Source organism: Brassica oleracea, chromosome C1 (assembly GCF_000695525.1).
Source record: "Brassica oleracea var. oleracea cultivar TO1000 chromosome C1, BOL, whole genome shotgun sequence".
NCBI classification, from domain to species: Eukaryota; Viridiplantae; Streptophyta; class Magnoliopsida; order Brassicales; family Brassicaceae; genus Brassica; species Brassica oleracea.
In genome coordinates, this window is record NC_027748.1 from 2,643,191 (window position 1) to 2,669,687 (window position 26,497).

General features: G+C 34.4%; 7 protein-coding genes across 8 annotated transcripts; 1 reads left to right on the plus strand and 6 right to left on the minus strand.

The window, feature by feature from the left end:
• Nucleotides 1-162: 162 nt before the first annotated feature.
• Nucleotides 163-2,697, plus strand: LOC106326479 (pollen-specific leucine-rich repeat extensin-like protein 4). The gene has a single exon (XM_013764453.1). The coding sequence runs from the start codon at nucleotides 223-225 to the stop codon at nucleotides 2,491-2,493; it is 2,271 nt and encodes a 756-aa protein (XP_013619907.1). The 5' UTR covers nucleotides 163-222; the 3' UTR covers nucleotides 2,494-2,697.
• A 5,054-nt stretch (nucleotides 2,698-7,751) lies between these two features.
• Nucleotides 7,752-8,234, minus strand: LOC106294992. The gene has a single exon (XM_013730736.1). It carries the CDS (start codon nucleotides 8,096-8,098, stop codon nucleotides 7,901-7,903), a length of 198 nt encoding a protein of 65 aa, XP_013586190.1. The 5' UTR covers nucleotides 8,099-8,234; the 3' UTR covers nucleotides 7,752-7,900.
• A 5,303-nt stretch (nucleotides 8,235-13,537) lies between these two features.
• LOC106342708 (serine/threonine-protein kinase SRK2E) lies at nucleotides 13,538-16,300 on the minus strand. The gene is made up of 11 exons (XM_013781723.1): nucleotides 15,944-16,300; nucleotides 15,652-15,838; nucleotides 15,314-15,388; nucleotides 15,115-15,216; nucleotides 14,977-15,030; nucleotides 14,810-14,902; nucleotides 14,605-14,697; nucleotides 14,363-14,467; nucleotides 14,159-14,257; nucleotides 13,883-14,081; nucleotides 13,538-13,798 (listed from the first exon to the last, which is right to left on the minus strand). Exons 2-11 carry the CDS (start codon nucleotides 15,820-15,822, stop codon nucleotides 13,701-13,703), a joined length of 1,089 nt encoding a protein of 362 aa, XP_013637177.1. The 5' UTR covers nucleotides 15,823-15,838; nucleotides 15,944-16,300; the 3' UTR covers nucleotides 13,538-13,700.
• An 826-nt stretch (nucleotides 16,301-17,126) lies between these two features.
• On the minus strand, nucleotides 17,127-20,029 carry LOC106322449 (armadillo repeat-containing protein 6). The gene is made up of 8 exons (XM_013760467.1): nucleotides 19,678-20,029; nucleotides 19,298-19,579; nucleotides 18,945-19,228; nucleotides 18,714-18,842; nucleotides 18,473-18,595; nucleotides 17,993-18,100; nucleotides 17,620-17,798; nucleotides 17,127-17,524 (listed from the first exon to the last, which is right to left on the minus strand). Exons 1-8 carry the CDS (start codon nucleotides 19,811-19,813, stop codon nucleotides 17,401-17,403), a joined length of 1,365 nt encoding a protein of 454 aa, XP_013615921.1. The 5' UTR covers nucleotides 19,814-20,029; the 3' UTR covers nucleotides 17,127-17,400.
• Nucleotides 20,030-20,328: 299 nt separating this feature from the next.
• LOC106345082 (E3 ubiquitin-protein ligase RNF170) lies at nucleotides 20,329-21,789 on the minus strand. The gene is made up of 5 exons (XM_013784345.1): nucleotides 21,491-21,789; nucleotides 21,190-21,386; nucleotides 21,014-21,112; nucleotides 20,787-20,838; nucleotides 20,329-20,631 (listed from the first exon to the last, which is right to left on the minus strand). The coding sequence occupies exons 1-5, from the start codon at nucleotides 21,744-21,746 to the stop codon at nucleotides 20,492-20,494; spliced, it is 744 nt and encodes a 247-aa protein (XP_013639799.1). The 5' UTR covers nucleotides 21,747-21,789; the 3' UTR covers nucleotides 20,329-20,491.
• Nucleotides 21,790-22,114: 325 nt separating this feature from the next.
• On the minus strand, nucleotides 22,115-23,241 carry LOC106294775 (zinc finger SWIM domain-containing protein 7). 2 transcript variants are annotated; one of them, XM_013730431.1, is made up of 6 exons: nucleotides 23,107-23,241; nucleotides 23,002-23,023; nucleotides 22,879-22,905; nucleotides 22,663-22,768; nucleotides 22,453-22,560; nucleotides 22,115-22,375 (listed from the first exon to the last, which is right to left on the minus strand). In XM_013730431.1, exons 1-6 carry the CDS (start codon nucleotides 23,165-23,167, stop codon nucleotides 22,274-22,276), a joined length of 426 nt encoding a protein of 141 aa, XP_013585885.1. In that variant the 5' UTR covers nucleotides 23,168-23,241; the 3' UTR covers nucleotides 22,115-22,273. The 2 variants fall into 2 exon arrangements, with proteins under 2 accessions (XP_013585885.1, XP_013585894.1); XM_013730440.1 differs by lacking the exon at nucleotides 22,879-22,905.
• A 346-nt stretch (nucleotides 23,242-23,587) lies between these two features.
• Nucleotides 23,588-24,457, minus strand: LOC106294605 (40S ribosomal protein S29). Its single transcript, XM_013730211.1, has 3 exons — nucleotides 24,298-24,457; nucleotides 23,883-23,982; nucleotides 23,588-23,778 (listed from the first exon to the last, which is right to left on the minus strand). Exons 1-3 carry the CDS (start codon nucleotides 24,357-24,359, stop codon nucleotides 23,770-23,772), a joined length of 171 nt encoding a protein of 56 aa, XP_013585665.1. The 5' UTR covers nucleotides 24,360-24,457; the 3' UTR covers nucleotides 23,588-23,769.
• Between the last annotated feature and the right edge of the window lie 2,040 nt (nucleotides 24,458-26,497).

Genomic DNA, 26,497 nt, shown 5'->3' on the forward strand with positions numbered 1-26,497 from the left:
CTTGCGGCGCACGGAAAGTAGTGAGAGACAAAAACAAAGGTTTGTTGTAGCGTGATGTTCGCAAATAAACCATCCATCACTCATTTTCAAGGCTGTGTCCTGTAATAGTTACCGGTTTCTTCTTAGGTCTATTTTGCTTGTTTTGCCTTTCTCTAACCACAATTTCTATATCTTTCTAAATATGTCCTCCGTATCTGAAGCAACATCCTCAAAAACAAAACAATGTCCCCTAAATATGGGAAACCGTTGGTCATTTGCAAGGCTGGCTTATTATTAATAATACACATTCGCAACCTCCTCGAACCCTCTCAGGTCCATTCTATAAGCAGCCTTGGACCTTTGAGGTTTTCTCTTTTAGCCATGGCTAAACCTCCGTCCTTTGGCTGCTTCTTCTTCCTCTTATTCTTCTTCTTTTTATCCTCTTCCTTCGTCGCACTCGCCATATCCGACACAGAAGCTGCCTTTCTCGTCCGTCGACAGCTCCTGACGTTACCAGAAAACGGCGAGGGCGAACTTCCTGATGACATCGAATACGAGGTCGACCTCAAGGCTACATTTGCCAACACGAGGCTTAAAAAAGCTTACATAGCTCTCCAGGCTTGGAAAAAAGCGATCTATTCGGATCCGTTTAACACCACGGCGAACTGGCACGGCCCCCACGTGTGCGCCTACACCGGTGTGGTATGCGCACCCGCTCTAGATGATCCTAACGTCACGGTTGTAGCTGGTGTTGACCTCAACGGCGCGGATATCGCGGGACATTTGCCCGTTGAGCTTGGTTTGATGACGGATGTCGCTATGTTCCATTTGAATTCGAACCGGTTCTGCGGTATCATCCCCAAGAGCTTTGAGAAGATGAAGCTGATGCATGAGTTTGATGTTAGTAGCAATTGTTTCGTTGGACCGTTCCCTAACGTCATCCTCTCTTGGCCTAGTGCCAAATACTTCGACCTTAGGTTTAATGATTTCGAAGGTCAAGTCCCTCCAGAGCTTTTCAAGAAAGAGCTTGACGCTATTTTCTTGAACAACAATAGATTCACTTCCGTGATTCCTGAATCTCTAGGAGAGTCTACGGCCTCCGTTGTGACTTTTGCTAATAACAAATTCACCGGGTGTATCCCTAAGAGTGTCGGAAACATGAAGAATCTCAACGAGATTGTTTTTATGGACAATGGTTTGGGCGGTTGTTTCCCGTCTGAGATTGGGAAGTTGTCGAACGTGACGGTTTTTGATGCGAGTAAGAACTCGTTCGTTGGTCGTCTCCCGACCAGCTTTGTCGGGTTAACGGGTGTGGAGGAGCTTGATATCTCCGGGAACAAGCTTACGGGACTAGTAGGGGATGAGATTTGCAAGTTGCCTAATTTGGTGAATTTTACTTATTCGTACAATTACTTTAATGGACAAGGTAGTTCGTGTGTTCCTGGTGGTGGTCGGAAAGAGATTGTGTTGGACGATACACGTAATTGTCTGACGGATAGACCTGACCAACGGTCGGCTCAGGAATGTGCGGTGGTGATTAACCGTCCGGTTGATTGTAGCAAGGACAAGTGCGCTGGTGGTGGATCATCTACTCCATCGAGATCATCGCCGGTTCACAAGCCATCGCCGGTTCCAACTCCGGTTGTTGACAAACCGTCGCCGGTTCCAACTGTCCCGGTTCACAAACCACAGCCACCGAAAGAGTCGCCGCAACCGGATGATCCTTATGATCAGTCTCCGGTGAAGAACCGACGCAGCCCACCTCCACCTCATCAGTCTCAGCCTCCGGTGGTTTCCTCTCCTCCACCAGCTCCGGTGAACTCTCCTCCACCACTTCCTCCTCTTCCTTCACCACCACCACCAGTAGTCCACTCTCCACCGCCACCGGTTCACTCTCCGCCACCGCCTGTCCACTCTCCTCCACCGCCGGTGCACTCTCCACCACCACCAGTGTATTCGCCGCCGCCACCGCCTGTCTTCTCTCCACCACCACCCGTATATTCCCCACCGCCACCACCTCCGGTTCACTCACCGCCACCGCCTGTTCACTCGCCACCACCACCTGTTCACTCACCGCCGCCGCCTGTTCAGTCGCCACCGCCACCGGTGTTTTCTCCTCCAGCTCAACCGCCAAAATCCAGCTCACCACCAGAAACACCAGTCCAACCGTCGCCATCGCCAGCGGTCGTTCTTCCACCTCCGTCCCAATCTCCACCAGTAGTCTACTCTCCTCCGCCAACGATCACCTACCCACCAGCACCAGCTCCAGTGGAAGAGAAACAGACGCCGCCTGCACAAGAACCAGCTCCGGTTGAGAAGGAACAGGCGCCTCCGGCACAAGCACCAGCTCCGGTGGAAGAGAAAGAGACGCCAACGGCACAAGCACCAGCTCCGGTAGAAGAGAAACAGACGCCAAGAGCACAAGCACCAGCTCCAAGTGATGAATTCATCATACCACCTTTCATCGGCCACCAATACGCATCGCCACCACCTCCAATGTTTGAGGGCTACTAATATCCGTCGCAAGAGAGAAGAGGCAACTATATCATCTAGGAGTAACAATATTGTAAAACGAAAGAAGAGAGAATTTGAAAAAGAAGTATATAATTGAAGGTTAAATTATGTATGCTAATGGAGCAACTTGTTATCAGATGTTTAAATTTGTAACAGTTATTATTTTCCAACTAATTATCTACAGTGCATGCATAATTACATAAACTCCTTTTTATTTTTTTCTTTTTCTCACTCACAAATCACAACTTAGTTGCATAAACTTTGTACAATGTACTCCCTCTCTGTTTTTAAACAATGCATATTTTAGATTTTTCACAAATATTAAGAAAAAATTAACATTTAACTATCGATGCATTAAATTTTAAAATTATAACAATTTTTCATAAATTTAAACCAATAGCAATTCAATAAATCCAAAATTGTCGATTAACATTTTTTGAAGTTTATAATTTATTATTGAAAATACATAGAAAATCTAAAACATTGATCCTTTAAAAACAAGTAAAAAGTGGTAGAACATGAATTATTTAAAAACGAAAAAAATATTAATTACTACCTGAATCGAAAGAGAGCGTAGTTTTTATAAAATGCGTTACCTGGACTTAACATGATTAATTATTATCACATGATTTTTAATCAAAGTTCTCACATGCTCTGTTCAATATAATTCAGTCCAATCTTCAAAACCTAATTAATTATAAAACATATAAGGATATTATTTGAGATTAATAATTATTATAGATATGATATATTTTATATGAATATGAAATCATTATACGATTTCTATAAATCGTTTTCTATTCATTATTTTATATAGTATTTAAATATAAGAGAATTGATCAAACATTATTACACTTCCTATAATTATGAAAATTAGCAACCATAAATTATTATTTGTAATATCATTTAGATTATTTGGCAAGTGATAATAATTAGTTTTAGACTTACATTTTAAATTAGAACTAATTAAAATAATTAAAAATTAGAAAAATTCCGTTCATTATATTATGTAGTTTATAAATATAAAAAAGAATTGATCAAAATGTTTTATTCCTTATGTAATTTCAACAATTAGTTACCATATATCATTATTTTAATATAATTAAGGTTAGTTGGCAAGTGATATTAATTAGTTCTAGATTTATTTTTTATTTTAAATCTAAACTATAATAAATAAAATTAAAAATTATCGATTAAGCAAATTATAACAATTTTCTTAAGACTTCATAAATGATCGACATGTAAGCAAAAGTCACTCAAGCGACTTCTCGTTTAATATATATGAGGATTTTTTTATATTTTTTTAAAACTCTTATAAATGATTTAAAATTATGATTAAATAATTTTGTAAGCCATGATAGATAATTTTATAAATTTTATATTTTTTTTATAAATGATTTATAAAGCTATATGGACATTATAAGATGACATTAATAATTATTATAACAATTTATATACAAATATACTGTTTTATAAAAGAATATGAAATTATTATATAGATTTCTATAATTTGTGTTGTATTAATTATTTTATGTAGTATATAAATATAAACATTTTAATCAAACATTATTACACTTTTTATGATTTTGACAATTAGTTACCATAAATTATCATTTTTAATATCATTTAGATTATTTGGTAAGTGGTATTAATTAGTTTTAGACTTATCTTTTATTTTAGATCTAATTAAAATAATTGAAAATTGAAAATGTTTCAACCAATTAAATTATAACAATTTTTCTTGAACTTTCTCTATGATTGACTTAAGTGACTTTTCATTTAATATATACGAGGATTGTTATTTTAGGCAATTAGATTTTAATCTTCTAAAAATGACAAAATTATTAACATGTTGATACTTTAAGAGGTTCTGAAAAGTATCTCAAAATTCTCTTTTGAGATATATAGGAGGGTTGTTATTTTAGGAAATTAGATTTTATGTATTTTAATAATTGGTTTAGTAGTTGAGATACTTAACTAGATATTGTACATTGGAGTTGCTCTGACAAAAATAATGAGAAAATATTTGAGTTGTACTCACTTTCTTCTATGAACCAATCATAAAAGTCATATCATCAAAGATAATATGTAATGAAAAACCATGTGTTTTTTGAATATCTTCCAGCACGTCAAGTGTGGGCATTATCTAAAATATGTGGATCATCTTTTTTGGAAAGTCAATCCAAAGATGGATGACCACCAATTTGCATGGATATTATGGTATATATGGAAATGTCGGAATAATAAGGTGTTTAGTAATATGGATATTGATCCAAAAGAAACACTTAAATTAACAGAATTAGAATCAACACTTTGGGCTGAGGCACAAGTACTCACTGATCAGAAGATGGAGCATCAGGTACATACCATACCCACATTAACAACTTCAGGACGATGATGTTTTATAGATGGTTCATGGAAAGATAAGGAACTATTTCTGGGACAAAGCTGGTATAATACTTTACCGGGCTTTGATGGTTTATTAGGAGCAAGGAATGTAAGGGCATGTCTTTCACCTCTTCATTTGGAGGTGGAAGCTTTGATTTGGGCAATTGAATGTATAGAGAATTTAAGACAGTTTCAGGTTACGTTTGCAACAGATTGTTCTCAGTTGGTGAAGATGGTTTCGGAACCAGAAGAATGACCAACATTTGAAAGTTATCTGGAAGATATCAAGCTTTTACGAAGAAGTTTCCTCAACTCAGACATCGTTCATGTACCTCGGACGGAGAACCTACGGGCGGATAGCTTAGCACGCAGTGCTAGGAAACAACCGTCTTTCGTCGTTCACATGGATGCGTAGTTACCGATTTGGTTTACATAATCAATACGAATCCGTGAATGTCTTGTTGTCAAAAAAAAAAAAAAAAGATAAGTCACCTCTTTCTGCAGTTGATTCAGCTCATAGGACGTGAACTTCCTAAATACCTTGGTAACAATCAATAAAAAAGAAACATGTAATAAATTGTTTTACTAAAAAGGAAAAATAGTACATGCATTTGTTATCATAATATAAAGGACCATGGATAATAGCGTTTCTTGTCTTCATGTTAAACTGTATTCACCCCATTTCTCATCCATGTTCGGTATCATGAATTATTGTCACAAGAACCCTACTTTTTGTGGAATTATGTATATGGATGGCTTCGCGTCTACATCATTATTTATCCTTAATTATATTATGAGAACAAATTATTACATAATACAATATATTTCTTCTAAGACTACATACTTAACACTTTGTCTACATCATTGTTTAGAAATAGGTTTAAGATTTCTCTCGCGTTACATTTAATTTGACCTACTTATCCCAGTAACTGGTAGGAAACACTTTGTCTTTTGATACCAGCAACTTTTTTTGAATACACCACTTTGGCTGATAATACAACAACTTAATGTGGCTTCATGTCTTAATTTCAACAATTATTCTCAGAAAATATGAACAATTTTTTTAATTGATAACGACAGAAGAGTTTCTATTATTATGGTCAGCCAACCGATTCACTAATGTGATTTGTTTGTGTTGCGTGACTTGCAATTGCATGCGTCTTAATATATAAGCCCATATATGTTTTGTTAAAAATAATATTACTAATTATTTTCTGTCAATATATTATACACATGTATTAAGCATAAGCAGGTTTTGTAAGGGTGACTCTGAGTATGGCAATTTTTTAAATGTTGTACACACTGCGCAGACGCATTGATTTGTGTTGACATGAAATTGGCGCAGTAAGTTATTAATCACAACTACTGATGCCTTGAGACAAAAAGAGAGTATAACTCTACCAAGGTTCTAAAAATCGGTCTAGGCGGCGCCTAGGCCCCCGGCTAGGCGGTAATTCGGTCCTATCCGAAACGATTTTCCAAAAATCATATTTATATGAATTATATCAGTTTAAGTTGTTCTAAAGCGGTTAAAATCGACCTAAATTGGTCTAAAATGTTAAATTAAACAATAATGTTAGTATAAATCCACAGAACTTTCTAATTTATTTTGTTTTGTATATCTATTTTTAATAATTTATCACAATAATTTTATAATTAAAAATCAAAAACTAAATATTTCATATAAATATAAAATATATATAAAATAAATCAATAATTCGTTAACGCTTAGGCCACGCTTAGACCCCGAATAATCCGCCTAGGCGTTAGTTCTCAATAAAGCGCCTAGTTACCGCCTAGAGATTTCTTTTAAAGTTTTCTTTTAAGATCACGAGTTCGACATTCAGCGGTGAAAAGATGAATGAACCCACAAGCCATAACCGTCATCAGCCGTGACAACCTTTGGCCTCGTACCACACATGATATATATTTCGTTCTTTTTTTTTTTTGGTTTGTTGTGAATCTTGTGATACACCGCACCGCAGGGTTCAAAATCAACCTTGAGCACATTTTTATTTAACGTTTTTGTATCATTAGAGTTATAACAAGCTTTGTGAAAGTCTTTTTTTTTTGTAATCATACCGTGCAAAGCTAAACACTCCGCTATAATATGAAGTTTAAATTTTTGCAATATATTGATCAATACAAATATAAATGTTTTTTAACTATATCAGTTGTTTAAAGATTTTATACGAGGTTTTACTTAATATATGTTTGATGGCTTACTTCTATGCAAAAAAAATAAAAAAATCATCATATTTTCTCATGGCGAAAATGATAATTGATAGTGGAAGTCGATAAAAATTCTTTATTGATATTTGATCCAAAAAAAAATTCTTTATTGATAAAAGAAATTATTTTTATGATAATGAAAGAAGCAAAGGCAAAAAAATAAGAAATAGTATTTAAAAAAAAATTGTTGAGCTTCGAATGAGATATTATATTTTTGTGTGAAATAACTAAGAGAAACGTACCCCCCTTAACAATTCAATTGTGCTAATCTTTAGTTACTCATGGTGGAGATATACACATTCAACGATATAACGAGCCATCACCAGATTTTTATATTAAGATTTTTTCCCCTCAACTATATGAACGAGTCCACGTTCCAAGCCAGATCCGAAGCCATCTCATAAGACTAAACAAAATTTTGATATAACAGTTGAATGATTAGCTTGTCGTGAAGTACTTAAATATCATTATGAAGACATTAGGGGTTGTTTCCGCTGCACGTCTTCTTCTGCAAGACTGCAACCAATTTTTTGTTGTTAATCCTCTTAAGCTCTTCTTCAACTAATTTGCGCACTTGATTATTACACTAGTGTTGCTCAAATTAAAGATAATCTGAATAAATGGGGACCATGAAGAAGAAAACCTCGAGAGAAGTGCAAAACTTATTGAACAAAAAATAATTAAGGTGTTACAAGAATCAACAAAAACTACATCGAAGAGTTCACCACGACAAAAGGTAAGAGAAACGCAGGTAAATGATTTCGTGAGAATTACAAAAAACAGATTTTCAAGGGAGAAATCCAAAGATGAATTGAGAAGGGTAAGAAGGGGAAATGCCCTGGCGGAGGAGATGTTGAGGAGGCAGAGGAGTGCGGTGGTTGAGGTGTTGCCGCCAGGCAATCTTGACGGTTTCAGCCACCACTACGACAAACTCCACACCTATCCTCATAAGCTCTATACACATCTCTATCCTTTTTATCACCATGATTCTCTTTTTTCTCTCTAGTAGTAAGTCTTGTTTTCTTCAACCCTCTCTCACTTCATCTTCTTTGTATTTATATCAGCCAACTTCAGATGCATCCTCACACAAAAAATTCCAAAAGCGTTTATAATTAATTGTTTCTCCTGATAGAGACTTAAAAAATAGAAAATAAAATGAAAACGTTTACCCCCAAAGAAAATAAAAGAACTGAACAGAAAATAATAAAATATGGATAACAAAGAGTTATTATTGGTGTCTTTTCCTTAAATTATTTTGTCAAACTTCTTTAAGAAATGAAGAGAATCTCTTATTCCCTAATGGGAATTGTGTTTACCCCAGTAATGATAAAAAAAAAAACAGAAAAAAAACAAAATACAAAGAAAAGCTCCATTGAAATCCGGAATATTAAGATAGTAAGATAAGTAGTGCATGTCAAATATTTTTCAACGTTCAAATCAGTAACGAACACTAGTAACTTTAGTGTCGGATCTAAAGCGGATATGGCTCCAGATTCGATATTTGTTCAGAAAGTAAGACTAGTGTAGTAGTAGCGTGATCGTGTGTTTTAAAGTGTACATTAGCTTTAAATGAGCTCATAATCATATCGTATTATTAGATCGACTTTGTATTGTCTGTAAATGATTTTTTTTTTTTTTTGAGAAAAGGCTGTAAATGAATATTTGGGTTGTCGGATCATATTTGTATTGACTCGTGCAAGCATTGAATATCTATCAACTTGAAATTAGATAGTCCTGGCTTTGCCAAATATTCTCTGTGTACAAATAGTTCGTCCATGTGTGTTGTGGTGAAATGAATTAAGGAAGTCTATTCACATTTAAAACAAATTAAGAGAAACTTTTTTCCTCGAAGTGCTATATTTTTAAATTAGCAACAGCCCTTTTTCACTCTTTCCAACTCAAATATCTTAAATTTCATTTTGTTCTTCTTAAGCTCGCACTATTTATTTTCTTTCAGTAATTTATTAAACAATAGAAATAATAACACATGAAGAAGTTGTTTTGGTCGTTTCACCCCCTGAGGAGAAGAATAACAAAAGAGATAAGATATACTTAAGATTTTGAAAATGTAGTTGAATGAGACGAAATTTCATATAGATTTTATTAGATATTACCAAAATACTATAAAATATACTTTGATTTTTTTTCTTTTCATTCTGGTAAATAAAAGTTAGTCGGATCGTGTCTCTTCGACGCTACTAAAGGACGATCTTATTTTCAACCCACTAGGCACGCGCTCTCTTTAAACGACCGACAGTATAGAGAGATCAGAGATGTGTATGCATTTGGATTATCACCCTAATAATTGTCCTTCTATATCTACAATGTCGTTTTAGCTTTTCTCTAGTCGTCAACTATTTTAATTTGTAAGTTCTTTTTTTTTTGAACAACCTAATTTTAGTCGACCTTCTATATCTACAATGTCGTTTTAGCTTTTTCTAGTCGTCAACTATTTTAATTTGTAAGTTCTAAATACTGATTTTAGTTCGTTAAGCATATGCATCATATCTATCATCCAACTATATATATATATATATATATATTCGATATATCTCATTCTATGATTCAAATAAGTGAGTTGGAAAAAGATATTCAACTAAGTGTTTCAAATAATTAAAAGAATCATCTACATATGTTATGGAACTTGGAATCAATCCTTTGAAGTGCAAAGCCCCTCAAAAAATGCAACTCCAACTTACTAAGTGAAAGTTAAAATAAAAAATCAACTACGTTGGATATATATGTTAGTTAAAACTCCACTTTAAGTCCTTAACTTACCAAGAGTGTAACATGAACGGGCTTATGTCTCCATTAGCATGTCGTTAATCTTATTGTTTGGACACAGTACAGACAATTGCTACAAAAGGGCACGTCGCATCTTCATCCTCATAATAGAGACCCCTTCCCCCACATTGGGTCGAGTAAACCACGCCATAAATTAGTCCTTTTCATACAAGTCTTAATAAACTATTGATACTATTTGGCTTTTATATATATCAACATCCGAAACGAACAGAATAACAGTTGCATGATTAAACTTTATTTACCATTGTATAAACGTGTTATATATCTAAACAAAATATGTGAATATGATAAGGTTTGGTTTCCTATTTTATCATGATCTAGAAAAGCATATCTTGACCGTGACAAAAAAAAAGCATATCATGAAGAAACGCTAAACTTCAAGATATAAATAAGGATGAGTTCAACAAAAAGAGGAAAGAATTACAAGCACCAAGCGATAGATAACATGTCACGAGAAGAAATCGCAATATCAAGGGGGAATCTATTGAGATAATGTTACACTAACAAGAGGCAGTGAGACACTGTTTAACATTGGTCTATACATGCTTCAATCATTTAAATAAAAATAATGTAACCCCCCCCCCCCCCCCCTAAATTTATATAGTTTAATATTAGTTATTTCTTCTTTTTCGATCAAATTTTTTAGTTATTTCAAAAAAAAAATTAGGAAAAGAGTAAGAGCACCATTAACCCATACACGGTTTACGTAGGTTTTTAATTTTTTTTATCTGATAAAAAAAAATAATTAATTAAAAAAAAACTAATCGCGAGCAATCACGTGTCGGTGGAGCACGCGAACAGTTAAAAAATCAGCCAAGATTCGGTTCTTACATAAAAAGAGAAAGAAGCGGTAGGGTTAATGGTGCTCTAAGCATCTCATCTTGTACCCAAAAAGCATATATTAAAGGTCAATTGCCGTACGAACGTCGTTCTGAATTGATTGCTCTACACATTTAAGCGAGTTTGAAAAAAGATTAAAACATCGTCCCAACTCAATGTCCCAGCTATTTACTTCCAGATTGAGAAATGTGAAGTAGACATTCTAATTTTATATAGTACTCCCTCCGTTTCTAAAAGATCCATATTTTTGGATTTTCACGTTTATTAAAAAAATATATCAAATTTTAGTTACCAATACATTATTTTCCGTAATCAACTATTTTCTACAAGTTTTCACCAATAGAATTTTAATAAATACAATTATGTTTTTTGAAGTTTACAATTTACATTTAATTTATGCATTGAAAATATGAAAAATATATCTTTTTGAAACAATTTTTTTTTCTAAAAGATGGATATTTTAGGAACGGAGGAAGTAATATACTATCGGGTTTACTATTTCAAGTTGTTTTCGATAATCTTAGTTAGAACCTAATATTAAAAAAATAGATCAATTTACTCAATTCTGATTTCATATCTAATTTCAGCTTAATTATTTATCTATTTTTCAAAGTAAGTAACCTTAAATTTTGCATTACCCTTGTTTCTAGACTAAAACAGGTTTCGTTTTTTTCTCTCCATGTCAAGTAACTTAAAGAAAAAAACTTTCTAAACGGTTAATATTATTAACATCTTATATATTAAAACATAAGTCATAACTTTGTTCATGTGTGATTTTTTTATTTGGACTATTTTATAGAAAGTTTATTAAATTTTACATAACTTAATCATCATATCTTTTAATATCATTATCTTTTATTTAAAATACAAATAAATATTGTTTAATAAAATTCTAAGAATTTTTTTTCAGAATCAGAATAAATTTTATTTTCAAAAATTAATTAACTTAAATTTTAATTAGCATAAAATATAATTAGAATTTCAAATTAAATTTATTTTGGAATGATGAACGAAAAATTAAAATATATTAATTTTTTTACAATATTTTAATGATAATAACAATTTATATTGATTAATTTACAAAATAAATTTTATCAATATCTTTAAAAGATTTTGTTAGAAAGAAATATTCTTTCTGTTTCAAATAAAAATATTTACTACAAAATTAGTTTGTACGTACAATATATTATAGTTTCTCTTTTAAAAATATTTTTTGTTGTTCTTAACAGTATCTCAAAATATTTCTTCTCTATTATGTAGGTCCAATTTAATTTAACTTCCATATATAAATTTCAAATTTAGAAATACAACCAGAAATTATGTCGGTAAGTTCCATATATTCACTAAAGCTAATAATATAAAATCTTTGTAACTACTTAATAATGATATAGTTTAATTTTACATAGAATTATTAGTATGCATTGATATATATTCAGTTATCATTTATAAAATGAAAAATAAAAATTCTATTTTATTTTTATATATTTTTATAATAATCATAAATCATATTAAAATAAACTATTATATTGAACTAAATATGATAAATTATATTAAATTGATAAATTTATAAATTTGCTTTCACAAATATAAATATTTATGTTAAAAATATAATATGATGATAGAACAGCTTAATATTGGTAAACTATATAATACATGTGTAAAAAAATGACATATCTTAAATTTTTTTATATACAATAATATATTATCTAAAATGAATAAACGTAAAAATATTGCTTAAAGAAAATTCAGTTTTGAAGGACGGTGGATCAGAATTTAGTATAAATTAAACACAAAATAATTTTCAGATATGTTTTTTCATGCATATATTATTTTTTCAGTAACTAAATGTAAATACAATAAGAAGCGATAAATGCATGTGACGATTTTAAACAATTGATTAATTATAACATATAAACTATGAAATTATTGTATTTGAAATAGTTATATAAATATTTAAATATATGATTAACGTTAAAAATATATATCACCAATGATCTAAAATAATATCTATGTATATATTTTGGAAATAATATTGCGCAGATCAAGATCAAGATCTGGTATGAAAATAATTACTGCAGATACCTACCCATATTTGATTGGTTTAAAAGCTTTAAATAGGTTGAAATGTTGGAAAAAAAGGTTTGGAACAAATTTAATGTAAAAAGAAGAGAGAGTGGGACCACCTTACTATTCAGCAAAGGTTAATAGAAAAGCGACAAGTAGTATACATTTAAGGGCAACAGTATTTCTAGTTGTTTTCGATAATCTTAGTTAGAACCTAATATTAAAAAAATAGATCAATTTACTCAATTCTGATTTCATATCTAATTTCAGCTTAATTATTTATCTATTTTTCAAAGTAAGTAACCTTAAATTTTGCATTACCCTTGTTTCTAGACTAAAACAGGTTTCGTTTTTTTCTCTCCATGTCAAGTAACTTAAAGAAAAAAACTCTCTAAACGGTTAATATTATTAACATATGTAATTACTGTAGATACCTACCCATATTTGATTGGTTTAAAAGCTTTAAATAGGTTCGAAATGTTGGAAAAAAAGGTTTGGAACAAATTTAATGTAAAAAGAAGAGAGAGTGGGACCACCTTACCATTCAGCAAAGGTTAATAGAAAAGCGACAAGTAGTATACATTTAAGGGCAACAGTATAGTAGTGGCCCTTGTCTAGTTATCTTATCTTTCTGTAATCATGTTCTTTTCCTAACATTGATGTCTGTAGATAAAATACTGACTGATATAACGAAACTTTTTTTTTTCATTTCAAATTTAGTTTAGAAACACTAATATTTTTGCAGGAAGGTCTCTTTTGCATGTCAAAGATTCAAACTGTGACCATTGTGACAAAGTTAGGGCCACTTACAACAAAGCAGACAAGTACACATTGTTATTCTTGTTCATGTTTGTATCAGAAACCATAGCGAGACCGCATCACATTGCGTACACAATCTCTCCGCTACTGTCGATGTCAAGATCATCCAAGTCGCTTTCTAGATCTTCCTCCATTTCCTCATCTATATCCATGCTTCCTGTGTTTGTCCCCATTGTTGAGAACTCAAGATAAACAAGAAAATTGATTATTATTATTAGTGTTTTGTGTTGTTTCGCTTTACCTGTGCGATAATGGTTTAGACTCTGAGTGCCAGCAGGAGGAACAGTTGCTTCTGCAATGATCTGCATGATCTCTTCAATGCTTTGACCCGGTTGATCCGATTCATCAAACTGGCTATTCATTGTGTCATCGTTCATGATATCTGCTGGTAGATTCTTCAGAAACCATTCATGGTTCCTTATTTCAGGAATTGATATCCTCTGAAAGAAACAAACAAAGAGAAAAGCTAAACAAAATCACATACAAAACGTGGGTTACAAGTTATCTATGCACATACCTTAGCAGGATCAGCAACGAATATTCTGGAGATCAAGTGGCGACATTCAGGAGATATGTGAACATAATCAGGAATAGCGTACTGAACATTCAGGATTCTCTGAGAAAGCAACAGAACATAATCTTTAGCTAGCTATATATATATTGGAAGATAAACATTTTTTTTACAAATAATAGAAGCCATGAAGGAAGAAAGCTCTCTCACATGGATAGTTTTCCTAAAATTCTTAGGCTCTTCAGGATCTTCAAAAGGATATGCTCCAACAAGCATTACATAGAGAGTTACTCCACATGACCAAACATCTGCAACCTGATGAGTTATGATGCATTTGACCAATTCAAACCATTAAAGTATCAAGATAGTCTCTGTTGCTATACTAAGATTTGTATAATTTAGCAAAAATAAAAAAGATTTGTATAATATAATTGTTAGTATTGGAGGGTTACCTTGCCATCATATTCTTTCTTTAGCAAAACCTCAGGAGCGATATAAGCAGGGGTTCCAACAGTTGATTTTGGCTGTGAATGTAACACTGAGGACTGAAAACAACAAGTGCATACACAAAGTTATTGCAAGACAGAATCTAGGAGAAGACCAAAAACTTTATACATGAATGATATATTATTATGTGTTTTGACAAAGAAAAAATACCTTGGAATATCCAAAATCACATATTTTTAGACGAGGTGCAGGGCTACCATCTAGTAACGTATTCTCCAGCTTCAAATCTCTGTGACACACTTGCTATAACATCAAAGTGAAATCACATGAGAGTTTGATTTTAACAGAGGATCTAAACTAGATCATTTTCTCATTACCATAGCATGACAGTAACTAACTCCTGAAATGAGTTGCTGGAAGAAAAACCTCGCCTACACGGTAATAATCAATACGTTAATCTCAACATTTTGAATCTTGAATTAAAAAAAAAAAATGCTCTAATCAAGAAGACAAACCTCGTCTTCACTGAAACGGCCTGCACTGCATATACGCTCAAAGAGTTCTCCTCCAGCTGCATATTCCATAACAATGGCCAAATGTGTTGGTGCTAATACGACCTGGAACCAAACATGAGACTTTTAACATATGTATAAAGGAGACAATAAAACTCTCTTTGTGATTTGATTTTGAAGAGAGAGAGAGTTAAAGACAAACCTCTTTGAATCTTACGATATTGGGATGTCTTAAGGACCTGTGGTTAATTATCTCCCTTTTTACATTTTCATCTATCTGTAAAAAACAATAGAAAAAAAAATCAAAGAAATCGCTTGACCAATAATAATCATTCGAATTATGAAAATCCATATCAGAAAAAAGTAAATGAAGATGATGTAACAACTATGTTGATGATTTTCTATGTTAGCATCAATGATCATAATCATTTCATAACCATAACTAACGCTTCATTCATTCACATAAGCAATCAAACACACAAAGTGGATTTTTTAAAAAAAAATCAAGAAACCAGAGGAATTGAGAAAAAAAACACCAACCTTCTCACCTCTCTCGATGTATTTGACAGCAACAAGCTCGTTACTTAGCTTGTCTCTCATCAATCTTGCAACTCCGAAATTACCGGAGCCAATATCTTTAACGAGCTCGTACCTGTCGCTGTCGTGCATGATCGGCAAATCCATTGGCCCACTCACTGCTGGTCGATCCATGTTTATGTTCCTTTGTCTGTATGTTAGCTCAAAGTTGTTTCAAGTGAAGGTTAGAGCAGGTTTTTGGGAGATATCTAACAGAGACTCAGTCTAAACTGTACATCTGAAGAAATGAGCTAACCTGACGTGGAGGAATTGAGCCGTTGAGGTTGAGAAAGGGTAGTAGGTGACGATGATGATGAAGTTTATGGGTGTGTGAAAGAGACTTTTTGAGACACGTGAAATCTCTAACCAACAACACAAGTGGGTTTCTTGAGATCTTTTTGTTCCTTTGTTTGATCCCTGTCTTTCTTTTATGTTTTTTTCCAATTCGAAGATGATTATGAAGAAGAAGAAGAAAGGGTTCGTGATGGTAAACTATGTTTCTCTCTCTATCAGTTCTTGTTATAAAGCAGCTCTCTGTTCTGTCTAAACCACAGCTTGAAGGAAAGATGTACAGGAGAGAGAGATAAAACAGAGTTTTTCACAATTCCTGAATTGTTGGAATGTGATTTGTTAAAAAATATGGGAGATAGTATTCAATGACGGAACTAACCTTCTTTTCACTTTGTTAAATATGATACATTGAACTAAATATAGCTAATACAAATTTTACACACAAAAAATTTACATAGATTTATTATCTTTTATATCACATCCCTATGATTAAGTACTATAAGTGTGAAAATAATAAATTATTGTAACAAAATATAGCTTTAATGGTTAAAAATATAAAAATAATAATCTAAACGTTTAAATGAGTATTAAATGAATAAAAGTGTTACATATGTATCTAGCTAACCAATGAACAACATAATTATTTTAGGTTTATCTATAAGTTTTGTATGAACCCGAAGCTTAGCTGATGAGATAATACATAGTCGCATTAACAACCTTATATAATCATGGAAGCCGCTAGCCCCTATGTTTTTTTTGTTTCTTGAACATTTCCCAATGTATTCTGAGGTCAATATGTCCCCAAATGTATTTTAATCTAAAATATAGAAAAGACTTTCCTCTTTGGTATATAAAAAGTATTTTTGCATTAAAGAGAAGAAAATAAAATAATAAAGGTTGCCACATTTGTCGAGATATTGTTGGCTAATTTGTCCGATCTCCACCTAAAAGTAGAAGCCGATAGAGATGCATTCATCATAGGCCCATTCCCCCCTAATATTATAATAGTGTGAATGGGTCTCCACATGACGCAAGATTATTTAAATCTTATAAAAATATATTTCCGTACAATAATATTCCGAATACACTCTTCTAGAGAGGTGAAGGTTGGTGACAGCAGAGAAGAGACTTTAGCAATACAAGAAAAGTAGAGCACATAAAAGAAGTGTTCATAAGACTCGTTGTTTAAAGTTTCCCATTTTACTACATGATCAGCTATTCCAACAATACAATCGACGCAAAAGTTTTAACTTGGAATGTTCTTTCTACCCAAAAGCTGAACTCAATGATGGAAATTTGATTTAAAAATGGATCATCCCTCTTTGCTTGAATGACAAATAGGAAAAGGGAAGAAACGATTGGTACCAAACTTCATCAAAACTTTGTAGTTTGCATGAATGTAGCAATGGCAGAACATTGGCCTTAGCAATTGTAGTTATCAAGGCCAAGGTCTCTCAGTGCATCAGTTGCAGAGGCTCTGCATATCTCATTGTTGGCCTTAGCACTCCTTATCAGCTTCTCAATTCCATTGGCAAGCAGAATTTTTCTGTAATGCGTTCAACAGAAGCTGATCTGATCAGAGTTTCTGCGATATGTGTGTATATTGTTGGATTTTAAAAAATTGAAAATATAACTTTTTACCTGTTCTCTGCATTTCTCACAGCAATGTTCCTTATCATGTTGCAAGCGTTTCTCTGCATCTGAGCCGCTGCTGGAAACCTCTTCATAGCTTGGATCGCCAGATCACCAGCTCCAGCTTCAATAGCACTGGCTGCGTGGTCTGGTGATCTCAGACATATTATAGAGATTATCGACATGACCTGAACAAACCATAAGGATTATGCACTCAGACAATAGTATACTGGCTACCAAAAAAAAAAAAACTCTTTACTCGGCATAACGTTCTTATCTATTCTAGTGTAACACTGGCACAGATCTGACCCGTAGTCACAACTTGGCGTTGCATAAATTTTGTGATGGAGCCTAATGTAGTAAGAGGTTCTGGTTTACTTACCTCTTGTACGACTAGAGGATCGTCCGAGAATCGTTGTGCGAGTTTGATTAGCTTGTCTAGTCCCCGCTTCTCAACTATGGTATTCTTATTAGAGTCACTTCCTGCCAACTAGAGATTCAAGTACACATTTAGACAAACATTTCTTACGCGTGATTGCAATAATAATCTACAACAGTCATTCTAGACTTTGGAAAATTTAAAATTCGGAAAACATGCATTAATAACTCCTCTGCTCCTGGGAAAAAAATTAAGAACATACGCCACTGTCTAATAGTGGTGGCAAAAACTCAAACTCTACAATTCAAAGCAGAATAATCAATAATTGAAAGGCGTTCAATACTATAGAAGCAGCTTGGAGGAGGACTATGAACACTTAAAGACTTTCAATACTATAGAGACAGCTTGGAGGAGGAGTATGAACAATTAAAGGCGTTCAAGATTATAGAGGCACGTTGTAGAGCAGTTTAGAAGCTAACACACCTTGGACAACAGGGAACAGCATGTCTTAGCAGCAGTATTGTTGCCTTGTTCACCGCTATCATCAATACACCTAAGAAGTGTGTCTATTCCACCACTTTCAGCAATAGATTTACATATTTCATCCTGTTTACAGAAAAATAAATGTGCGTAAGGTATTACAACAAGAAACAAAATGATGAATACACAGTGACTAACCAGTTAAACGTTATGAAAGAGAGATTTATACTAGCATACAACTTACGTTTACAGCAATTGATTTTAACGCAATACTTGCTGAGACCAAGCTATCCGAGCCAATCCCTGCCTGTAATGCTTCCGTGAGGGCTCTTGCAATCCCTAATTTGGCAAAAGTCCGCGCATAACCATAAACCTAAAAACATATGACTATTAGCTATTTTCTAATGAAATAAAGATAACACTTTCTAGTTGTTGTAATATGTGCTTTTAACACGTGAGTATGAATCCTACTTACTTGGGAAGCAACCACACGGTTGTCATCTGGGGTCAAAAGAACACGAATTGCATCATACAAAGCTCTAATGGTGATTTTACTCTCACGATTCAGCACTTTCAGAATAAGCTCATCCACTTTCAGCTCCATGAATATCTCCTTCACAACTTCATTACCAGTCGCAGCAGCAGCAACAACAGCAAAGCCAGCATCTAAAGAATCAGAATCCGAGCCGGAGTCTCTTATAAGATCAACCACAATCCTCGGTCCAGAAGCGTTCCTAAACGCCTCCGTGCTCTGAATGTCTGCAATTAGATAGTCACATGATCAACAAAAAAAGGAATAAACACTAATTCAAGAACGTAAAGCCATACCATGGATCAACGCAGCCAAAGCTTTCAAACACGGAACAACAATGCAGTTACTTCTAGAGTCTATCTTGATTTTGGAGCAAATCGAGCATGTTAGCTCCACGGCACCATGCTTCGTAGCAATCGCCACGTTCCCTGACTCTTGGCTGCTGCAAAGCTCGTTGAGCTTGACTAACAAACTCGAAATCTCATCCAAATCATCATCGACCTCTTTGAGTCTATCTAAACAAGCAATCACTGGATTGTCCTTGACGCTGCTCTCTCCTGGAACACAAGTGATGATCCCTGCAGCACATAGCAAACAAAGAAAGAATCATTTTATAAATACAAGTAGAGATCCAGCTCTAGAGTAAGGGAAGTGAAAGCGAAAAGAGGTTACGGACCGGAGAGATCGACGCCTTGGAGCTTGAGTGTGTGGAGAGCGTCTTCGAGAGCTTCGGAAGGTTCCATTCCTAGATCTTCCACGTTTTCCTTGACGAGATCGTCGAATGCCTCCTGAGATATCGCTCGAGTAGCCATTCTTCCTTGCTCCGCCTCTACGATTCGTCGGGTAATGTAGAAATCGCCGTGTAGATAGATCGGAGAAAAGGATTTGATTCAAAATTGTGTTTGGGAGTAGAAAGGGTGTTGCGATAAAACGGCGCGTTTTTGTAGTATCTGCGTTACATCGTCTCGAGAACTTCCAGACGACGACGTTGTATGCGTCGTCACAGTTGGGATAAACGACGTCGTTCGTTTCTAGCATCTGCGTTACATTCTCGAGTGACGACGTTTAGGCGTCACAGTTGGGATAAACAACGTCGTTTTGTAGCATCTACGTTACATCGTCTCGAGAATTTCCAACCGAGTCGTCACAGTTGGGATAAACGACGTCGTTTGTGGCATCTGCGTTACATCGTCCAGAGAATCCAGACGACGACGTTTTAACCGTCACTACACTACTGTTTTTTTAATCTTTGTATTGTTTGATAATAGACGTTTTAACCGTCACTACACTACTGTTTTTTTTTTAATCTTTGTATTGTTTGATAATAGACGAATATACTCGATATGATTTTGCTTATGGACAGTAAAACTGCACAAAAAACAAATGGTTTTCTATGATCTCTACCAAACCTATCCACAATGAACAAACGTTTGCTTTCTTTTTCACATGTTAATACAACACATTAGTCTGTTAAAGCTTTCCTTTGATCTCTATTCTGGTTCAAGTTCTGCAGCTGCAACATGCCTAACCCGCTGAGCAAGACGTCTCCTCCTATATACCCCCACCAAGCGCAGAATCAGGATCATTGCAATAGCACTGAACTCGAACACCGTCACTATTCTGAACCCTCCTGTACAAAACGGTGAACATAAGTCTTTTAGAAAAAGGGTTTGTAGTCGCATGAACTTCGATTCTAATCACACAATCTCAAATTGATATAAGGGTTCCAAATGATTCTTGCAGAGGCATATGCCACGAGAATCTCAATCTTGTGAGGCAACTTACCCGTTGGGATGAAGTTAAACTCGGTGGCAGTGTAGAGGGTACTCATCAACATCTACAACACCAGAAGAAAACTTAGTTTCTCATCCTTCTATATTAGAACAGATACAAAGTTGTTACTCCTACGATAATCATAGAGATTGAGCTGTGTAGTTGGTCTTGTTTTGCTCATTAGTACAGACAACGAATAACAAACAAGATGGAAAAACCAAGGTTAAAAAGTTCTTAACTGCAAAGATGCGAACTTCGTTAAAATGCAGGTTGGTAGTATCTGGATCCATAATGTGCCACACCATTCTCTTCATTAACAAAGGCAGCTCCTGCACTTTCTGAAACATTTTGAACAATAATGGTTTTTGTCAAAGCCAAAACACTCATGAGAATATGAATCAAATCCATTAATTACCTGAAGAAAGCCAGTTAAACCTCCAACAAAGAGACGGTTATACCTACGGATCTTCACAAGAACCTCCTTCACCTCTGGCTCTTGGCGATGTTGCAAGGACGCTTCCGGTGACAGCTTCGTGATGTGACGAACACACATGGGACACTTGCAAGGCCTTGATACCGCAGCGTAGTTCCAGTACTGCAAGATGCAGCTTCCTGTAATGTAAACACAACAACAACTAATAACTAATCAACAAACAAACGATATTGGACTCAGAAAATTTTTATTAAGGAAGAAGTTAAAGATCAAAAGACTTAACCGCAATACCAATGGCCACAATCTCCTCGACACGGAACCGTGAAGGAGCCGAAGCAGATCGGGCAACAATCATCCTCTGGAGGCGTCTCGCTCTGTATCTTCCTCCTCTCTCCGCCATTATCCCTTTCGATCTTCCTCTCCTCTGCTGCCGTCACGGCTCCGTCAGCGAGCACGACGGCGTTCGACGCCTCCTCCGGCTCGCTAAGGCCATGAGTTTCCGTCGCCGCGGCGTTTACCTCGTCGGTTTTCACCTCCATTCTCTCTCTCTCTCCGTTTCGTCACGTTCTTGGAAGATTCTTGTTTTACGAACTGAGTAAATTAGATTAATTTCAATAGCTTATTATTTCAAAGCGTGTTTAGAGGCAAATGACCGATGTACCCTCGGTATTTTCGGTAAGATAAAGGTAAGTTAGAATGTCAGATTCATTCAAGTATGTGTTTAATACAAGTGGTTAATTTAGGCAAATTAGTCTAACTAGACCCAAATCAAATTAAGGAACATACCAAATTTGATTAATTTAATCTAGCTAGACCCAAATCAAATTAAGGAACATATCAAATTTAAACCATACACACTGAATTTTAAGAAAAACAAACTTTCTTTCTCAAAAATAAAGACAATAAATTGAAGAAAAAAAACTACTCCATAATTGGTGGGATTAAGCTCTTAATTTTCTTGTGACATTGATTTTTTTTGTCACATGAGGTTGCTAGCACGAATACTTATGTATTCTTGAGACATAACTTTGCAGCACAATTGCACAAATACATTGCATGGAAAGATTCAGATCTTTGAAAGCATCACGGCAAGCTGCTCATCTGATACCTCAATCTCGCTGTATGCACCCAAAGAAGAAGCCATCCTCGCAGCCAATTGATGCTTACACTTTGCCAAAAGCAACAAGTAGAAAAAAAGTCAGTAGCAGTACTAAAATTCAAAACTCTGATGATTAAGAATCTTACACATTGCTGTTCTCCTCTGCTAACAACATCATAGAAGAAAGAATAGCATCCACAGTAATCTCCTGGGAAGCAGAGATACTCTTCCCTCTTTTGAGATTCTCCAACAACCTGTAAAACAACACAAACAAACAAATAAACCAATGTTTTTTTTTGTTAAGTCAAATAAACCAATGTTCTTAGACATCGAGTCAATGTTGATTGTGAAAAGACCTGAAAGATGGATCTTCCACTGGGTAATCCAGAGATTTTCTTGACGCCTCTCTTGTCGATTATTCTGGTCGCTTTCTCAAGGTTCTTACCAAACAACAAATGCAAGCTGAGTTTCCAAACAATACACTTCAATGTTCCATCTCAAAATCGCCATTACATTTTTTTTTAAAAGGCTTTGATAAGTTTCAGAGTTATGTTCAAAACTAAAACTCTAACCAGTAGTATCCTCCACATGCCAAAAGACTGAGCAAAATCAATACAAAATTACACAATAACCAGACTTAATTAATATCTGTCTTTTTTCAAGAATAAGAGGGAACTGGAAACAGGAGAACTGACATTGAGAGCTGTTCTTCAGTTACTGCCAAAATTCAAGGAAAAAAAAATTCGTAAACGAGAAAAAGCAAAGAGTGAAGAAGTAAAAATGGTGATGATGAAAGTAACCTGAGCCGGTAGATTCGATGTTCGACCAGACGGCGTCTGCGACCAGAACAGTGACGCTCATCTTTCCTCGGGAGAGTGACGATTGAAGATTGAGCGTCTTCTGAGAGCTGCTCAATTCTTACTCAAAACCGTTTCCATTTGCATCATTGGTTATTTTTGGTTTGGTTCAGTTTGTTTAAATGTTGAGTGTCCAATTACTTCGGTTTGGGTAAGAATTGAGCTTTCGGTTTGGTTTGGTTCAATTATTTTTGGTTTGGTTCAGTTTGTTTAAGCTTTCGGTTTCTCGGTTTACAAAATGAACCAACTGAAAGATCGGTTTGATTATCGACAAATATGCTCAAACTTTTGGTCTATATTTCCAATTTTTCTTCCAAATAATTTACTTGCATGATTAGCTGTTGGCTATGCTTCATGCGTCTCATTTACGGTTTCTCGTTGCTGCTACTATCATCTAATAATCAACCAATACTGAGACAAAATAAAGAGTAAACTGCAAGATTAAATAATAACCGAATTGAAGTAGAGAACCAAGATTTTTGATAAAAGCTTAGATGTTAAACGACAGAATCATAAAACATTTATAAGATCCAGTACAACATAAAAATCTCAAAACCTTTTAGAAAAAAAACAAACGACTTCAACAGCATAAGCAACTCCAGATCTTTAACGGTACTGCAAAAAAAAAGAAACAAGATAAACGTTCGTTATGTTTGCAATGAAAGTGAGAAAGACACAACGAGAGTAAATCATGTTGTATATCATTAACATCTTTTTACCTTGATGAATCCGATTTCCTTGGCGTTGCTACGGAAGCACTGCCTACAGCAGTTAAGTCCATACTTCCTGATTAGCCCGTGCGAGTTTCCGCACACACGGCTACACAAACCAAAGCTCATTTAATTAGATTTCTCAATATCACATCAACACAAACTATAAACTGCTACATCGTAAGTAAAACATTAAACGTTCGCAACTTTCAAAAATTAGGTATGGATGAGAAATGTAACAGAACTAAGTCTGAAACGAAACCTCTCTCACATAACTATCAGCATTCGAAGCTAAAATTCAAGACCAGTGAGACCAGACAAAGAGGAATAAACAAATACATACGAGCCTCTTTATTTCTTCAAAACTAAAACAGATCGAAGAAACAATACAAAATGAGAGAGGAGAAGAAAAGGTCGTTCTTACCAGGTGCGGGAACCAGGCCCGTACTTCTTGGGGTGAGAGTTCCAGATCGCAGCGAAACCCATGGTTTTCGAATGCTCAGGCTTGAGAAGCTAGAAGACGAAGATGAACGGCGTGAAAACACTCGAAAACCCTAAATTTCGTAGGCGACGCAACACACATAATCGACTTATATAAGTGCGAATGGACCTCAATTCCCCCCATTTAGGTTAAAATATGGGCCTAGTTATCAGGCCCAGTATCAAATTAATAAGAAGATTATAAAATACATGTTGTCCAAGAGTTTTAGTCAGAGATGTCGACCGAAGCCCGCAGTCTGAATCCGTTCGACCCTAAAAATTATCGGGCTTGAGCTTAGTTTGATAAGCCCAAAAATAAATCGGGTTTTTTGGGCTAAGTCTATTTGGACTTTGGTCATTTTGGAATAGGACCGGTTCGAAAACCTGAAAATTTCTATTTTAGTTTAAATATTAGCATTCATGCAATCAAAACCATTATTAGTATTGATATATTATTTTAATATTTTTGATACAAACTCTAGTAAAACAAATATGAAAGTTGGTAATGCACCTTATTGTTTGTTTATTACAAATGTCACATTTAAAATTTGCCAATGCACCTTCTTCTTTTATAACATGTTTTTTTCAACATACAAAGTCTGAAACGTTCGACCATGTTTATCGTAAAAAAAAATTTCTTATATATTTAATTTTAATTTATATTTGATTATTTCAATCTTATTAAATTTGGTTAGTTTATAATATGTTTTAAAGCATATGAAAAAGTAAAACGTAAATACATAGGAAAAGTAAACATTTTTTATAAAGAAAAAAAGTTTAAACTCATTTAATATTTTAAAACATAAAGTTGAAACTGATTTTTTTATGAAAATTCACATGTATTAAAACAATAGAGGTGACAATGACAAATTACTTTTTGGGTGAATTTGTAAGATAACCATAATAGAAAAAAAATTAAGAATATAGTCATCTCTTGGTAATTGTGTCAATTGATTACATAAGTGGACATTTTTCTCTTTTTCAGCGCGTGAGCACGAACACAACACACCGGATAAGAAAGACTATTCTAATGTGTATATAGAATAGATAAGCAATGTAGAGAAGGGAGAGGGAGAGGGAGAGGGAGAGGGAGGGAGGGAGGGAGGGAGAGAGAGAGAGAGAGAGAGAGAACCTATACTATATGTTTATGATATTATAGATTTAAAACCGCGTTAATGGAATATTTTATAAAATTTATAAAATATAAATTTGTTTTGAAAGTTTCAAAACATTTTATGTATAGAAAAAAATCAATGTTTTTAATATGTAAAATACAAAGTTTAATAAGTGTTGTAACAGGAGTTGAAATCAATTAAAAATAGAAGGGAAAAACATATTTGTAAGAAGAAAAAAAAATGTTCAAGTAAGGGCATCTGTATTGGGAGTCCCTTAAGGCATCCCTTAGGGGAAAAGTGTGGGAACCGAGGAAGAAAGAGAAGGGAAAAGCCCTTAATTAAGGGCTATCCCTTACTCTTCAATGACCAAAAAAAAAAAAAAAAAAAGCAAAACAAGGGACTCTCTCTCCCTCTCTCTTCGTCCCACCAATAAAGATGCTCTAAATGTTGTAAGGGTAATATGGTAATTATCACACAAATATCTTAGCCTAAGAGTTGTTATGTGTAGAACATTAATTTTGGTGTTTGTTATGTATATGTGTTCAAATTTTCTTTATTTTTTTATAAGCATAAACCCCAAAAAGTTTTATAGTCCTGGACCGGACTTTAAATTTTTAAGTCCAAAATATTTTCGGACCAGACCGGACTGGGCCCCTACTTTTAGTAGATATGAACTATTTTCTATTTAAACGGCATAACAAATCTAACGAGATCTGCTTTACTCATAGCCCAACTACTTAGAGCATAGTAATGTATAAATCCTGGGGGGCGGGGGGGGAGTACATTAGTACTAGCAACGACTATTGTCGTCCTTAGTTTTCTAATAAAACATAAAACATAGTTTTATTTTTGTCTGACCAAGTTCGTCCCACCAATAAAGATGCTCTAAATGTTGTAAGGGTAATATGGTAATTATCACACAAATATCTTAGCCTAAGAGTTGTTATGTGTAGAACATTAATTTTGGTGTTTGTTATGTATATGTGTTCAAATTTTCTTTATTTTTTTATAAGCATAAACCCCAAAAAG

Excerpts from the sequence above, each read along its gene's own strand:
- LOC106294992 (XM_013730736.1), bottom strand. The coding sequence starts at position 8,098 with ATGGTGATAAAAAGGATAGAGATGTGTATAGAGCTTATGAGGATAGGT.
- LOC106322449 (XM_013760467.1), bottom strand. The coding sequence starts at position 19,813 with ATGGCTACTCGAGCGATATCTCAGGAGGCATTCGACGATCTCGTCAAG. Across the intron at positions 18,843-18,944 it reads ACCGTGTGGTTGCTTCCCAA|GTTTATGGTTATGCGCGGAC; the intron begins GTAAGTAGGATT and ends ATATGTTTTTAG. Across the intron at positions 17,799-17,992 it reads ATCCTCTAGTCGTACAAGAG|GTCATGTCGATAATCTCTAT; the intron begins GTAAGTAAACCA and ends TGGTTTGTTCAG.
- LOC106345082 (XM_013784345.1), bottom strand. The coding sequence starts at position 21,746 with ATGGAGGTGAAAACCGACGAGGTAAACGCCGCGGCGACGGAAACTCAT. Across the intron at positions 21,113-21,189 it reads GTTTAACTGGCTTTCTTCAG|AAAGTGCAGGAGCTGCCTTT; the intron begins GTAATTAATGGA and ends AAAATGTTTCAG. Across the intron at positions 20,632-20,786 it reads GTTTAACTTCATCCCAACGG|GAGGGTTCAGAATAGTGACG; the intron begins GTAAGTTGCCTC and ends CGTTTTGTACAG.
- LOC106294605 (XM_013730211.1), bottom strand. The coding sequence starts at position 24,359 with ATGGGTTTCGCTGCGATCTGGAACTCTCACCCCAAGAAGTACGGGCCT. Across the intron at positions 23,983-24,297 it reads GGGCCTGGTTCCCGCACCTG|CCGTGTGTGCGGAAACTCGC; the intron begins GTAAGAACGACC and ends TGGTTTGTGTAG.
- LOC106326479 (XM_013764453.1), top strand. The coding sequence starts at position 223 with ATGTCCCCTAAATATGGGAAACCGTTGGTCATTTGCAAGGCTGGCTTA.
- LOC106294775 (XM_013730431.1), bottom strand. The coding sequence starts at position 23,167 with ATGAGCGTCACTGTTCTGGTCGCAGACGCCGTCTGGTCGAACATCGAA. Across the intron at positions 23,024-23,106 it reads CATCGAATCTACCGGCTCAG|TAACTGAAGAACAGCTCTCA; the intron begins GTTACTTTCATC and ends GAATTTTGGCAG. Across the intron at positions 22,906-23,001 it reads ACTGAAGAACAGCTCTCAAT|TCTTTTGGCATGTGGAGGAT; the intron begins GTCAGTTCTCCT and ends GATTTTGCTCAG.
- LOC106342708 (XM_013781723.1), bottom strand. The coding sequence starts at position 15,822 with ATGGATCGACCAGCAGTGAGTGGGCCAATGGATTTGCCGATCATGCAC. Across the intron at positions 15,389-15,651 it reads ACATCGAGAGAGGTGAGAAG|ATAGATGAAAATGTAAAAAG; the intron begins GTTGGTGTTTTT and ends TGTTTTTTACAG. Across the intron at positions 14,468-14,604 it reads AGAAAGAATATGATGGCAAG|GTTGCAGATGTTTGGTCATG; the intron begins GTAACCCTCCAA and ends ATAACTCATCAG.